At 36.2% G+C, this 16,363-nt stretch overlaps 1 protein-coding gene across 1 annotated transcript; it reads right to left on the bottom strand.

Annotated features, from left to right (window-relative positions):
- Window positions 1-335: 335 nt before the first annotated feature.
- Window positions 336-16,131, bottom strand: LIPI (lipase I). The gene is made up of 10 exons (XM_018076922.2): window positions 16,030-16,131; window positions 12,582-12,958; window positions 10,878-10,986; window positions 10,097-10,198; window positions 8,976-9,065; window positions 7,582-7,749; window positions 5,919-6,011; window positions 4,467-4,578; window positions 3,934-4,107; window positions 336-628 (listed from the first exon to the last, which is right to left on the bottom strand). The coding sequence occupies exons 1-10, from the start codon at window positions 16,076-16,078 to the stop codon at window positions 541-543; spliced, it is 1,362 nt and encodes a 453-aa protein (XP_017932411.1). The 5' UTR covers window positions 16,079-16,131; the 3' UTR covers window positions 336-540.
- Between the last annotated feature and the right edge of the window lie 232 nt (window positions 16,132-16,363).

The raw sequence follows: 16,363 nt of genomic DNA, 5'->3' as shown, positions 1-16,363 counted from the left end.
TTTAAATACCAAATTTACATATGTGCTCACAAATATTATTGTTGCAGTTCTCACACTGAGACATTATATAATGAGAAAATGTGGATTCGTTTATCCAATGAACACAGCACAGCAAAACTGATGTGTATTAGATCTATAGATCACATGTGCAGTACATTAAATTCACTTAGTAGACAGATAATTATGTCTCCATGTAAAAGCCATTACAAATAATAAATAATTAAATATACATAAGACAAATAACGTGCCAGGATTATGCAGATAATTCATATTTAATTCAGTAGTTGCTTCACTGCTAACAAACAATGATGAACAGACCATTGTACGTTCTCCACCATGATACATTTATTTTATTTGAATAATTTCCCAAACACATACATGTCCAAACTTCTCAATTAATTTCAGCCTAATGCATATTACCAGGTAGACTTGAAAATAAATCTAGCTTATCTCATTTTCTTTCTCATGGCAGTCTTTATCCTGAGGAAGCATCAAAATGTCACTGCTGTAAGAAAAATTAAGTTAGCAGTAGCTCTCTCTTCATGTACCCTTCTCAGAGCAAGGGATAGGTTTGAAGGTCAGTTCAGTGTTCTCCATCAGTACAAAATCGTATCTGCACAACTGCAACCTACAAAAGTAGAAAAAGAAAAAAAAAATTGCACAACAAAAAAAGTTAACATTAACAGAAAAATGTTCCTGTGTATGAATTATTAAACCTCCAGTGTTTACAAGCTCTCAGAGATGATACTCAGAACAAGAAGTGTCTTCTTGTCTGAGTTTACACTCTATTTTATGCATCCCTAGAGTAGTTTTGCCAGACCGTGAAAAACTACCATACGTCAGCTGGATGGTGCAAAGTGGCAGGAGTAAGAAGTGTATCACACTAGTCTTAAGTATGAATATGCAGCATTTCATCCATTACAGCTATTAATCTGCATCCAGAATAACTCTTTAGCACCATGGCACAAAATCTGCACAATTCCTGTTAACTCTGGGCCTGAATAATTTATTTTAAGTTCCCTAGGTAGGAAAGTGTCTCTGCTTCCATTTCACAGAGGAAAGTAGAAAACTACATCACAATATTTTCTTTTTCCCTTACAATGACAGCATGTGTGAGAAAGTTCAATGCAAGAGAGTCATTTGTCTTCTAAACACCTAGAAAACTCAGAACTGCATAATACTACACAAACATATAAAGAGGTCACAAAGGGAATCACGGATACACAAAATATCACTTTTTGAGGTCAAAATAGATGCAATGCCTTTTAGGGCAGAGGCAGGTCACATTTCTGCCCTTCATGCACTGCTATAGATGAACTGTGAGAGGTGGTTTGAACAAGCGACTGCTACATCCTCTGATGGCATCTCTAAGGGCATACAAGCTATGATACTTATTTTATTTAAAATTATCTTCTCTGTTGCTCTGAACTCACAGATGTGGTTATACCACACAATACCCAACCTCAGCCTGGGATGTAGCATACAGTGAAATAGAATTTCACCCAGTCCTTTATCCACAACTCGCTTTGATTTAAATTTAATGGTTTACTATTATATTATTTTTGTAGTATTATTTTTATCTAGCCACAGGGGACAAAATACCTAGACAAACCATAATAATGAATTATAGAAATAAAAGCATATGATTTCCAACATATTGTATCTCATTTGAAGTGCAGTCTATCTCAGCTTGTGGTTATTGAGTACCAAGAATGCCTTATAGGAGAGCAGCCTTGAGCAGGGAGCAAAACATTAATAATGTTTTTGTTAGGTGAGGCTTTCATAATCCCTCACCCCATGTGCCTTCTCTGCTGTCTACTAAAACACATGGGCATTACACACTCTCTTCTTAAAAAGACGTACTAATAAGGTCTTTTTTATTATCACTGTTCTTGCTTTTGTTAAAAAACCCAAAGATGTCTGGGCTAAGCATCTTTGAGACATTCACCTTCCCCATCAATTGAGTTTGAATTGACTGACAGGATCATAAGCTCTTTGGTATAGCTGACATCTGAACATGCACAAGTTAGCAAAGCTTTCTGGTTTCATGGCAGAGCAGAAATGATTTATCTCAGAATCCAGAAGAGTCTGAAAATTATATGTATCTTTTAGCACTTCCAAATTCACACACCATCTGTGTGGATAGTGGATAGTCAGCCTAGCAGACAAACTGACAATTGTCAGTGATATTCCCCAAACTCCCATAGTTTGCTATTAACCCAGATCTGGGGAGGCAGAGAATCCTATTGTCTTTTATCCCTGCACTTGTCCCCTGGTTTTTACCTATTACTTTCTTTAGAATAATTTAAATATTTTCAATGTAATTTCTAGTTGATCATCCTGTATTCAAGTAATTGTTGTAATTATATGAAACTAAGGTAAATACAGGTAATTATAATTACAATGAGCAATTATGTAATTATGCCAACCAATAGTGTTGTAACATCTGCATTTAAATTCCCTTCACATTCTGATTCAATGCCCTGTTTTTCATTGCTATCTAAAAGTATCTAACATGTCGATATGACTGCAGTCTGATGAAGCTCCATGTGTAGGACTTAAGTGGATCCTGTATTAAAGCATATCAAGTGCATTTTACTTTTAAACTAACAAAAGGCAGACTAACAGGAATGAAAACTCAAACCCAATGAGGGCTGTTCCCTGAAAACCTTTCTTATTTGCTAGATCACTATCTGAAAACTCCCAAATGCTGACAGACTTACATGAAATATATCGTCTGATTTATCACCATCAGGCTGAGAAGTAAAATTGAAATGTGATTTAGAACTTGGACTATCTCTCATCACCAAATGCTTTTAAATAAAATCATGCCAGTGCACTGAGAGCTTTAGACTTATGACCTTCAACAAGTTAATAAACTCAAGTATATGTACATTCTGGGGTACTATTTTGATTACTGAGTGTTTTGTTTCTTCCTAAGGCTCTCCCATCCATCTCCTCCCCTTTCTCCATAAATATAAAACAGATTAATATAACAAGGTTTTATAACTTTTATGATGTATCAATACCCAATTCCTACTAGATTATTATCACACACCACATCAGAAAGCCTTACATAGTATATCTCAAGTTAACAAAATATACTGACTTAAGACTTACTTGTATTGTAATATTATTCTCACGCGTTACTTATTTGATAACCATTTTTAGGTTTTTATTTTAAATTCTGACTTTCTTGAACCTTCCATTCATAAAAACAAATTAACAACTCTCAAGTAAAGTACGCTTGCTACTCCTGGATATTTCTTACCTATTCCATGTAATATGCTATTTTCACAAGATGCAAATATAAAATGTAATTCCTAGTGCTACTGTACAAGTGACTCTGGAGGTTTAAAAAATGAACATATGGTAATATTGATGAAGTATTCTAAACAAGAAATAATTAATTCAATTACAAAAAAAAAAAGCAGATTATTTAATTTTAAGTGTAAGCAGATATAGACTGTGTTCTGGTCTTAGAAGGTCTTTACCTTCAGCAACAAGACCAAAAAACCTGTTCCAGTCACTCAGTAACTGAAGAGTCCCATTTCATACCTGAGTGTGAAAAGCTGTGTACAGACTCATGAGTAAAATCAGAAGAGTGCTTAATGGGATTTATCTTACGGAGAAGAAGTTAACCATGCAGGTGTGAGTCAGGCTGGTCCTTGAGAGCACGCTGCGAGCAGACAGCAGCAGCAGCCTGCAGTGACGAGCAGCATGTGGGACATCTCAAATACAGGAGTGCTGTGCACTAAATGTTAATGTACAGAGCAGCTCTTCCAAATTTGATCATCAGTAGGATGAGAAGAACATTCATGCACTTAAGAATATGCAGTTAAAAAACAAGCAATACAGGGAAATGCACATTCCTGAGGATATATCCCAAGCAGTTTAGTGGATACCCAACTTTAATACATGACAAACACTTACCTTTCTGGATTATTAAGAGATTTCAGGGTCATCTGGAGAATCCTAAGCTTGTGTTTTGGGCCTATTAAAGTCTTCGTAGAAAAGGTCAAGGAAATTTTTGATATTTTTTCAATGTCTTGGTAAAATCCAGTTAGTATTTTGACTCTCTTGTATTGCTGAAATGTTGAAGCTTCACTAAAGAAAAATATTATTTCTAGTCAGATTTTTGTTAGCTGAATAATATTCATTGTTGCTAAGCATTACTATTAAGATCAGAAATCTTGCAAGATGCATCAACTTCGAGCATTCAGAACAAGGACAGCTAGAACTGGATTCAAACCAGTTCCATGCAAGGACCTGGGAAAGGACCATTTCAGTATTAGAGGCATTGCCTCTTACACTGAGCCATATTCAGGAAAAGGTGCCATGGTCAGGTGTTAACAACTTCATGATACTTTTTCAACTGACAAGTTAACAAGTTAAAAGGTTTATGAAACTCAGAAAATTAGTCCTATAAAGTGAGAAAATAGTTTTAAAGACAAAGCACAACATACCTATTCATCTCTGATTCTACTGTGTTTCCAGCATAGTCTGTTATTTTAACTTTAATGAAACCTCTCCTAACGCTTTTATTCCAGGTAGTAATGTCCAGTAAGTAGTTGTACACTGCAAAAAGAAATAGAAAACCATTAAAGTCAAAAAATGACCTCAACAAGATACAGTTGTTATTATCACCCTGTTAAAAGTATCCACTGGATGATGATACTTTTAAGCTACCAGTTCAAAGAAGAATAAGAAAGCTATCGACAGAAATTAGCTTCTACCAAATGGCTACTTGGATTTCTGTATAATTAGTGTGTTATTTCCTCCAGTTCTTGCATGGACAGGATGTGCATCAGAAAGCTGTCACCAAAATTAGCATGAAGAGTTTGTGCTGCCTAAGGAAAAAAACACAAAATTAAGCCCTAACCTTCAGGTTTTGGCAAGGAGGGGATATTTGAGCTGTCAGTGTAGCAGCACTCTTGCGTTACCCACAAAAGTGACATATTCAGAAAACAGCTGAGGTACATTTTCAGGGAGAGGGGAAGAACAGCATTGGCAGAACCTTTATGTAGGGGTAAAGTGGCCAGTTAGTTGGGTGAGCTGATTAATCAGCAGGTAAAAAGCTGAAGGCATTCCCATGCCTTGCTTGGCAGGACAGGTCCTCCAAGCAGCCTTCCCTCAGAGAAGTCAACCTGCCAAAACCTCTGTGTGGATTCTAGAAAAAGTCATGGGGAAGCCTGGGGAAGAGAAGAGGGATCTCGGGCGCTTTCTCACACTCCATCCCTAGATCCCCCTGCTCTGGAAGGACCACAGCCTCAGGAAAACAGACTGGGTACCTGGGCAGAAGATGATCTGCTCCACTGTGCCCTCAGAAACCTGGCCTGACCTCCTACCATACTTCCATAACCACCAAAAATACTGTAACTGTGCTCCCACAGTACACACAATTAAAACTTCTTTTTTTTTTTTTTTTTGGCATGTTGCTTTTTAACAATGTCTCCTTAAAAGACCAAGCCTCACCTTGTATGAAAAGCTTGTCCTGCTCAGGCTTACTGTTTCACTTCTTTTTAAGACCTCTTGTTTATTCTATTTCCTCAGGTTACCAAATATCTAAGGTAATTCTTAGGATTGAATTAATCAATACTCTCTTTTTTCAGGCTGGTTTAGTAGAATAATTCTTGACTTTGCAGATTTTCCCTTGTATTTATGCTGTTGTTACAATATTTCTCATTCTGTTCCTTGTGCCTCCTTCTATGTCTGATAATATTTCTCCCCCTCTTTTCTCTCTTCTACCACCCCCACCCCAGAATATTTGTTTTCCTTCAGCAATGCTTTTTTACACCATTTTACGAAGAGGCTAACACTGACTTTCTACTTCTAACACACTTTCACTCCAGATCACCTAACAAACAACAGGCATAACTTTTTGTAAAGAGTCTTTATGTGTGTATTCAGTCACTCACTGCAGAATGGATCTTGGTCCGAGGTATCAAAATAAGCTTTTGTTGGCGAATTATTTGCTATCAACCATTTTTTCCATCTATCAGCATGATAACCTGAAATCCAAAGTTTAAATATTTCATTTCAGACATTCAGCAAAATCATGATACACATATAATTACACAAGAGAATCTCACCCAAAGTGAAAAATTTGGCTTCTGTTTTCTTATATATTCTCTGAGAAAGAAAATTGACCTGGAAAATATGGGAATCGCCGGAGTATAACAGAATATATTATGCAAGTATTTAATTCCTCCAATACATTAGTATCACCAAAATTGTCATTTCATAACAGTTATCTATTTATTCTAGAGTACTAATTCCAAAAAATACTGCTTACAGAGCATTGTTATAAAAACAAATCCAAAAAAAGTAGTGCACATATTTGCAGAGAACAGATACAGAACACCTTTCCCTTCTCTTTTGAATCATGAAGTAAGTATTTTTAAACTATTTAGTCTATAACTGTAGATATTATTTAATAAAATGTTACATAGTCTGTAAACCTCCTAAGCTTATGGATTTAATGTAGAAAGAATTTTATACAGTTCTACGGTCATTGTGTTTGGGGCTTGATAACAGTCCTTGTTTCTAGAATGGATAATCGTGTTCTCTCCCTCTTGATTTTTCTACCTCAACTGGACAAGGAGAGCTAGTTCCAGGCTGCAGAGCTGCCACTGCATGGCAGCAAGCAGGAAAGATTTCAATAGAAGGCTACTGCTTCTCCTCTCAGTTCCCAGATTCAGCTGCTTGCCATTTCTCCATAGTTTTTTTACAGTGGTTAAAAAAAACCAAACAACCAAACACAAATTTGGCAGCTGACTGGTGAAATATTTCTCCACCTCTAGCTTGGGTATTCTGTGTAAGTGCATCGGGTATGGCTGATAACCATGCTGGGAAAGTCCTGCAGTCTTTCTGCCCTACTATAAGGTCCTGTTCTGGTTGGGTTTTATTATGAAATAATATATAGATCTATTTATGTTTCTTCTTTGAACCTGATCTAACTAAGGTAGGGTGCACATCCTAGTGTAAGCATGTTAAAAAAGACAAAGTACAAATTGAAAGTTAACTTCTAATTAAGTATTTTTGAAATTTCGTTCTTAAGAAAACCCTGCCAACTAGAAAATGCTCACACTATTGCAGACTAGATCTTTTCAAACTGTCCCCAGATCCTCTCTAAGAGCAATAAAACCCCAAACAACTAAAACCCCTTCCAAATCAAAACTTGATTCCAAAAGAAGAGTCACAGGATCTCTAAGGTTGCTATAAACATTATTATTCCTAAATAAAACCCACAAGTACTCTAGGGATGATAACACACTTTGGAAGCCTGAAGTGATGAACTAAGTAGAAGCAATCTCTCTGTAGAGAGGGGGAAACACTCTGAACCCATTTCAGTCTGGAAAGCATAATGATCAAAGATTTGGAACATTCAGCACTTGTGCCTAACAGACATAACTATAAAGTAGACAAAGCCATGAACTTTAAACTACTTTAGCTGTTGGTAGCTCTGGACATGATCAGGCTCTACATGATCCTACAGATCACTGGAATAACCCCAGGAAGAGCAAGTCTGGATTTCCCAAAAAATCTCACCCAGCCCAGAGCAGATATTGTAACACTTACCCAGTACTGGACAGGACATCGGTTGGAAAGCATTGCAATCAACACATTTTCCTCTCTTGTAATCCAAGTAAGAATTACAAGGATATGTTATTATGTCACACTTTCTTTTCAAAGATGATAAGAAGAGGAAAACAGCTCTTTGATGGTCACACTTAAAATACTGAATTCCTTTAGGAAAGAAAAAAAAAACAGAAAAGAATATGTAATCATTTTTATTAATGAAGAAAAAGTGTTGGAAAAGTAGAATCATAGAATGGTTTGTGTTGGAAGGGACCTTAAAAATCATCTTGTTCCAACCTCCCTGCCTTGGGCAGGGACACCTTCCACTAGTTTAGGTTGCTCCAAACCCCATCCAACCTGGCCTTGAACACTTGCAGGGATGGGGCACCCTCAGCTTCTCTGGCCAACCTGTGCCAGTGCTTTACCAGCCTCTAGGTGAAGAATTTCTTCCTAATATCTAATCTAAACCTTTCCTCTTTCAGTTTGAAACCATTGCCCCCCTTGTCCCAACACTAGCACAGCTTGTGAGATCTACTGGAACCTGGCCAGTTCCTGAAAGGTCTTTCTTAGCTGTTATTTGGGTTTCTCTGACTCCAGCAATTCCCTGCTCAGCCTGACTGGTGCTCAGCCCACCAGAATCTGCTGTATCCACTGCTGCTGTTGCCACTCACCTCTCCTACTTAAGCAATCCCCTTTCCCAAAGTCATTCTTAATTAGCCCTGCTTTTTATCCCCTGGTTAGTTGAACACCAAGTGTATAGAGGGGATGCACACACACAAAAAAAAAAACAACTAGAGACTATTTTGAATATTATAGACACAGATGAAAGGCTACAGGGGTTTATTTGTAAGAAATAGTCTGCTAAATCCTATCAAACTCACAGAGTTTTTTGTTATAAAGTACGAGTCTGAGCTAAAATTTGCCTTGTTGCATTCAGCGGGGGCAGTTTTGGCACAAAAATGACCATGAGGAACACTTGAGGGATTCTTCTCTCTAGTTGTCTGGGGTAATAAATTCCTTCCTCTCCTAACAAAACAAACTATGAGAACTATACAGATGAAGATGATGCTGAGTCTTAAGGGATTCTCCCATGCTCACAGACACACAAGGGGAAGCCCTGTGGCTTTGCAGCCAGTCTAATTGGTAGCAGCACTGTGCAGATTAGCAATAAGAAACACATACAGAAACAAACGTATCCAAAAAGAGTAAACAAAAATGATGGGCAGCAACCTTGCCTAAGATTTATGGAGCTTGAAATGAGCAAAATTCTGCAGCAAAAGATCTTTTCTTAAAGCTCCCCTATTCCCAATATGTGCAGTGTACATTCAATTCAATTTAACCTTTTTTGATCTGACCTCAAGCGCTTCTCATTAATTAAACACATTTTTACTTACCACTGAAAACTGTTTTTGGACAACCAGGCTGATCCATTCCTCCATTTGCGTAGAAATCAATGGTTCCTAAAGGTTTCTTGAAACCTAGTGCTAAAGTAAGAACATCATGAATCAGAAAACCATAAACAGAATTATGAAGTCAATTAATTATCATAACATTCACTACAAAATAACATGGAGGTCTTAAAGAAAACTTTTGTGATTATACCATTCTTTATTTCTGTAAATCAAAGTCATATTATGAGTTAAATCTGAGGAGTTTTTTCTTTTTAAGAAAAATTACACATAAGAAAAATGCTATACACAAATGTATACAAATTTGTGTAAGATTCCTACTGCCACAAAAGAAAAAGAACAGAAGCAGCTATAGCTGAGACATTATTTACACAAAGAAATTTATGAAATTCATGTTCTCTCCAGCAACCAAAATTCTTTCACAATGAAATTTTCATTAGAGTAAGATTTTCCATTTTTGGCATATTGTATTCCAAAGTACACTAATATAAGCAGTATATCAGAGTAGAAAAATCTGTCTGTGTCCTATAAAAGTAAGCAAGATTCCATGAGTAAGATTTAATTCAATCTGAGCTACCTTCCTTTTTACCATGCATTATCCTTATTCACGAAATCGGAGCATTACAAAAATTGGTATTTTGCAGCTTCACATATAAATTTGTGTAGTAAAATGCTTAATTTTTAATATTATTAAAGAAACTGACATGAAACTATGCAAATAATGCAACAGGTGTGGTAGGTTTGAAAGGTTTACTTATGGTTTTGAGGAAAAAATTAAACCAGATTAAAGCACGGATAAAGCAGAGTTTACAATGTTCTTCATTTTAACCTTACAGTAACATGATTTAGAATTTTAAGCAGTGGCTCTGTAGCATACTGACGTGATACAGCTGAGACTGGCTGTCTCAGAAGTGGTTAATTCAGTGACAATCACGTGCTTACAGCCTCTGTGTTCACACACATTAGAACAGCAAAGGAATGTTACCGATAACACAAAATACACTTCTGCAGCACTTTTTGGCTGTTATTGAAAAAGCTTATCCCTTCTCTTTTGCTTTCCTGCTTTTCCTCAAGCTGAAAAAGGAAAGTTAAGGCTGTGTCATTACCATCAGTATCTGAATGAATCACATCAACAAACTGTGCATCAGTACGATCCAGTCTCCCCTCTGGCGGCTCGTGAGTGAATGAAGGGCCCGCTGGATCAAGACCTAAATGAAAACAACACTAACATTATAAATTCTGGCCTCTGTTCCTGTACAGATAAATAAAATACTAACATTTGAGCATTATTCATCAATGACTTCATTTTCCTGGCATGAAAAGGAAAATAAAACCCAGCACAATTCTTCTGTTCAATTTGCTAAGCAAAGCAAAGGTTTCTATGACAAGACTGATCAACCCATATCTTAATTTCTCTCTCTTCCTAATTAGTTGTGCTCATCTCCCATTTATCTGGATTAGTATAAGCCGACAGCAAGAGGAATCAAATCAGGACAATTAATTTTGTCATTTTCCCCAGGAAATACCATACCTATTATGCACTTCATAAAAATGAAATGCACTATATAACTGCTATCACCACCAGAATACAACTATTCAGAAACTCACATAGCATAGCATTTAAGTTAAGTGTCATTTAGATGCAGCACTCAATTTTCATTTGAGAGACTAAACAGGTTGGAAAATTTAACCTGTAATTTATGTCCTGAAGGTAGACTTCCACAATTTCTTGAACTTCTTTCTACCAGGGATACATTTTTCATCATGTATGTTAATAAATAGTCAGTTCTAATTTGTCAATATTTCAGTGCTAGCATCTATGTGATGGGCAGCTATGGCAATATAAGGTACAATAGAATATGTGTATTGGGATTAAAAAAAACTTACCTGTAATTCTCCCAAGTTTGCCATTATACTTCTGGCCAACAAAACCAGCCACATGAGCCCCAAGACTGACTCCAATCATATATATAGAGTCAAGAGAAGCTCCATGCACCTATCATGGGAAAAAAACACCAAAGCCACAATCACACACAAAGTTAACTGAAAAGAAATCAGTAGACCGATTTAGTTTTCACTTTTTGTTGCTACTCTCAGTTATATTTCTAACTTTCTGACAGTAAAAAAAAAAGTGGAAATTACAAAGTTCTTTTCAGTATGCAATGCTGTATTAGTTAAAGTGTAGTAATTGTGAAATTCTTCAACTAGTAAAATGTAAAAAGGAAGCTTGAGTCACATTTCTCCTGAAATGTCACACTAGTTAAAAGGGGAGCAGGGGAGGGAAGAGGAAGACATTTATCAGATTTAAGAAAGATGAACCAAAGCTATGAACTAGGTAAAAAAAACCTTCCCCTACTTTATCCTTCCAATAAAATAAATTACAAACATAATACCATTAACAAATACTTACGCCACACAACTGCTGAATGATAGTGCCAAACACACACCTGCTGGGAAGCCTTAAAATGCCCGTTCTACAAACCAGGCAGTATTAAAAAAAAACCAAACAACAAACAAATCAAAACCTACTGAAGAATTCTGAAACAATATCATCCGACCTGTTGGAATCCCTGTAAAATGATGGGATGACACACAGCATCTGACGTATTAATATGTCTCAAAATGAATTAAGAAAGGCCTCCCAATAGCTTGTAAGTGTGAAAGTCATGACGACTCGCACATGCTGTCATTGTTTGGCCTGGCAAATCTACAACCAGCAACTAACCAAATAGTTGTATCAAGAAGTTTCCAAAACACACCTTTTTAACCAACTCTGAATTGGATACTGTTCTTATAGTCCTTTTCTTTTTTTAATTCCATATCAATAAATTTACTGCCATAATTACAAATTGTTATCACTCTATCTAGCTCCAGAGGACAGATTCTGATAGGCTTTCTCTTCTTTCACCTCAGCCTTTCTCAAAATGTTAGGTTTTTTACTCAAATTCCACATGAATCTTTTCTTATTGCACAGTAATGAAAATTTCTGAGAATGGCTGAGAAAAGAAGTGGTGAGAATGGAAGAAAGCAAGTGATAAACAGCACAAACAAGATGATAATGTTTTATTCATTTGATTAAGCAAAAAATCAAAAGCCCAGTTAAGAACACTGGCATCAATTATTGTTTTCAGCAACTCCCTCTAGAGTCAAAAGTTTATATAATTTTAGAATTAGTATTTCTACCTCTGTTAATGTTTTCTTTTTCATTTAAATGAAATTTAATTATATTAGATTAATAGTAACAAGACTAGTGCAAAGCCTTTGTAAAATTTGAATGCTGCATATTATTTGAATAGCTCTCCCTTCACCTCCCCACTGGTGCATTCACTCTCTCTAGAAGGCCTAAAATTTACAACTGGCTAAAGAAATCAGATGCACTCTCAGACACACTTCAATGAAAGAGAAATAAAAACTCAGGTGAAGTTAGAGATATGCAGTAATAACTGCATGTAAGTTCAGTAAATATTTCTATAAAGAAATGCCATTTGATATTGTTTACTGGATTTCTTTTTAGACATACTTTAAATATCCATTCTCACCTAAACTACTCTCTTGAAACTTATTCACAATAGATGCAACGCTCTGCCTTACCAGCATCTGGTCAACATAGTTCTTCAGTATTTCTGCAACTTTTCTGCAGTTTTCAACTGCAGTCAGGTAATTCACAGTCGTAGCACCACGATTCCAATCAACTATAATGAGATTAATATCCTCTGAAGACAGTAAAAGCTCTTTCATGTCACCTAGCCATGCTGGAGGAGACCCGGTCGGTCTGAAGCCGTGGATAACAAAGACAGTTTTCTTGGCTGTATTAAGGTACTCAGATGCAGTAACATTGTGCTCAATGAGTCTCTCAGAACAGTCTGGATTGTCCGTGGTGTACAGGAGTAGCTGCACTCGGAGTTCCGTTCCAGACAAAGCATTGCCTATATTAAGATCTGTAAATTCAGGACATTTTTCCTCCTCATCTGAAAAAGATGGAAATGTTATAGTCATTTGATGAGTTAGAACAGCTGAAATACCATCTCTTCACTTCTCTTTTCATAGTTTTCTGCTGAAAGTGGAGAACTTCCATTTTCTTCACTCCGGATGTTTGGAATGAGGTGACAAAAAGTTCACTGGACAACAAGGAGCCACAGTTTAACTAATGACTCTGCAGATACCACTACTCTCCTCTCAACCCTTCAAATACAAAATTATTCTAATTAATCCTGAACAATATATTTTCTCCATATAGATACAAATTACTAGTCAGTGTTGATAAGATCATTTACTTCACCATCAAATTTAGGTTCTCAGAATTTTTTCACAACGGGTGTGTTGTATAAACAGGAAGACTGGTGTGGTTATTTCTTCCTCTTTGGGTCAGAGTGGATGAGCTACCAACCTTTAGACCTTAATAGTTTGACCTATCAATAAGAAACAGCTACCTGACAACATGGGGATGAACCAGAACCCTTTCCTAGTTTTGGAACACTATAAGGGCACCATTACCAAGAAACAAGAAAAGAAGAAACAAACAATCTTGTTCTGAGTTTGAAAAAATAAGACTCTAAGGTCAGTGTACATAATGGCACAAGCCAAACTGCAGTATTTAGCATTTCTGTCTGTACTCAGATAGTTAGGGTGTACAAGCTTAAGCTGTAGATTAGTCTACAAGAAGATGAAGATTTTCAAGAAAGTCTAAAAAGACTTAATTTTTCCTCTGTCTGGTGATCAACAACAAAAGTTAACCCTTTACAAATTATCCTTTGACTGCTGAGGTCACATTGTGTGGATAAACCAACTTCAGGTCTTGGCACAACACCGACTCCTGTCACAGTTCTTCTCTAAGGCCTCTTCATCTTCACTGTGGTATCACCTGGTTTTTGGCCAAAGAAATTTGGGCCAATCTCTTGGCTTCGAGTGGGCTACGTTACTTTACACAAAGCTTTTGTCCATCCGATTCTTGATGGCACCTTTCCCAATTCTTCTGTCATTAAAATACTCCTGAAACAAGTCAACTTTTTAAAAGCAAAAGTCAGAAGAGAAATAGTACCTACTCAGTTCCTTAAAAAATAATTTAAAAAGTAACCTGAATTTCTCAGAATTTTTGAGTCACAAGTTCTAGCTCTTCTCCTTTTCCCAGCTCTTCTCCTTTTCCCAGCAAACACATAGCAGGCAGAACAAAATCTACCACATCTGAGAAGGACAGTGAGCCTGCACCAGTCTATAAAGTTGTGAAGGGCAAGTGCAGGTGGCTTACAAGGTGTCTGAAAAATGTGTTCAGTACTATAGTTCAGATCTAAGCAAAGCTAAACAATGTGAATTATGGCACTTAAAGTGCAGTAAAGACATTAAAGACACTAATACACTAATTTAGGGAACTAGACCAATCACCTCTAATGCCAAACCATGTATCTACAATGACTGGACTGGTCACCTCTGGACTGGACATCACAAAAGCAGAGCAGACCTGAAGTTACAGAGTGTTAAAAATAGCCTCAAACTGCCTGCCTCAAATCAACCAAATGAAAGTTTCATGCCTATCATCACCTTATGACAATAAGTGCAATTATTAGGTGTGAGAAAAGGTGCAATTACTTATATTTCAAAATAAAGATCACTGTTCTCCTCATTTAGACACTGAAAAATTTAGGTAACTTTTACTGAAATTACTGGACAGGTTATTAACTAACTAGTGATACAGGAAGCCAATTAATTTCATTGCTTGAACTTATCCAAAAGATGTTTGGAAACTGAGAGCTGTTCAGCTGCAGTGGCCTTGAATTTCATGGAAAAAATAATCAAGAACCTGGTAAAATGTCATACATGTGACATGATATGAGATGTTAATACAATGTGTCACATTTGATCTCTAGTTTTCATATAATTATATATGATAATAAAACTGAAATATAAATTCTGCTACCCTAATGTCATCTACAAAGCTAAAATAAAAACCAATCACTTAATTATAGTTTTGCTACTTGGATTCAAAGGTAAAACATGAAACTCTTTCAATTTTGCCTAGTGTTGTCCTTAAATAAATGTTTAATCACTGATCCTTAGAATTTACCCCTTTGTATCTAATGCATAAAAGATTCATGCTAAAATATTGTTCTATATCCATATAAATATTTTGATTTTTTTATCATTTGGTTGGTAGAAACAAAAATTACTTCTTCTAAAGCCAGTGAAATGACAGTGAGATTAAACTAGACACAGTCTGGTCCACAGGAGTGAGAAATCTATCACAAGGAAATTATTTTAACTGACAAAACCTATTTACTAGCTGGCAAAAGTCACCGGGAAGAAATTTATTTACTTATGGTGGAGAAATGACAGAAGTTATTTGAAAAGTAAATAGAAAAAAAAGAAAAGATGGTATCTTTACTGTGGAATTAGATAAGTACTAGATTTACATATTTAGTACTTTGAATTTTTAGCGGGGAGTCACTGGGGAAGGCTTTTCAAACTCTTATTCCTGGAAGGAATACCCAGGTGCCCTTTGAGAACACTTGCTGGAGTAGTCACTGTATCTGTACGATCAGAACATCCATGCAGGCACTGGGCTGTCACACATGCAGTTTAAGTTAATAGATAATTTTAATATTCTTGCATATTCTTGCAAGCAATTTAAGTATCTTCTGTGGTTAAAAAGAGGAAAGTCTCAAGTGTCCACTCTCTTTTTTGTAACTAAATTTTACCATTTAAAAGCATAACACATAACTTGAAAACCTGTTCACCTGTCAAACCAACAACAAACAATTAACTCACATTAGTATATTAAGACTGTTTCTGCTTTGTACAAAGTGCACATACCTGACTGTGTCACTGGGCAAAGTACAGCCAGGCTTTGGATTTGTTCTATTTACTTTAAAATGAAAACCTACTTCTCAGTTTCAAAGTGATAGAATTTTCTTTACTAATCTTCTGCTCCATTAGGCATAATTCGAAAGGTTTAGTCTTATTCTTTTGGTCAATTTAAATCAAGGAAGATTCATTTTTTTTAATGTTTGATTAAAGCCAAGATTGCAAATAAGCTAATGGTTCTTACCTGATTTCACCCAGTATATCAAACAGATGAAGAAACACAGTTTCAGCATGTGGAAATGGAGAAAAGCAATATGTAATATCCACAGACAAATGGCAAACTGAGTGTTTCCTCACACTAGATTTCTAACACAACTGCATGACACTAATGAAGTGAAGAAAGTAAAGCTGTTGTCAAGCTTCTGCAATTCATGACTCCTCCTATTGAATGACTTCAGTAGGTAGGGTGGTTTCCTTAGGGGTTGTGACTGATTTTTAATCTATTTCCCTCTCTGGCTATCAGCAGATTTACATGTAAGCAACCAACATTATATATTACTGACATGCATGGAATTTAG

This window comes from Manacus vitellinus, unplaced genomic scaffold (genome assembly GCF_001715985.3).
Source record: "Manacus vitellinus isolate BGI_N305 unplaced genomic scaffold, ASM171598v3 scaffold_34_pilon, whole genome shotgun sequence".
NCBI classification, from domain to species: Eukaryota; Metazoa; Chordata; class Aves; order Passeriformes; family Pipridae; genus Manacus; species Manacus vitellinus.
Note: the sequence above shows the minus strand (reverse complement) of the source record. Positions and strands in the feature narration are given on the sequence as shown.

Excerpts from the sequence above, each read along its gene's own strand:
- LIPI (XM_018076922.2), bottom strand. The coding sequence starts at position 16,078 with ATGCTGAAACTGTGTTTCTTCATCTGTTTGATATACTGGGTGAAATCA. Across the intron at positions 10,987-12,581 it reads ACTATGTTGACCAGATGCTG|GTGCATGGAGCTTCTCTTGA; the intron begins GTAAGGCAGAGC and ends TTCCCATGATAG. Across the intron at positions 6,012-7,581 it reads GATGTCCTGTCCAGTACTGG|GTTATCATGCTGATAGATGG; the intron begins GTAAGTGTTACA and ends TTTGGATTTCAG.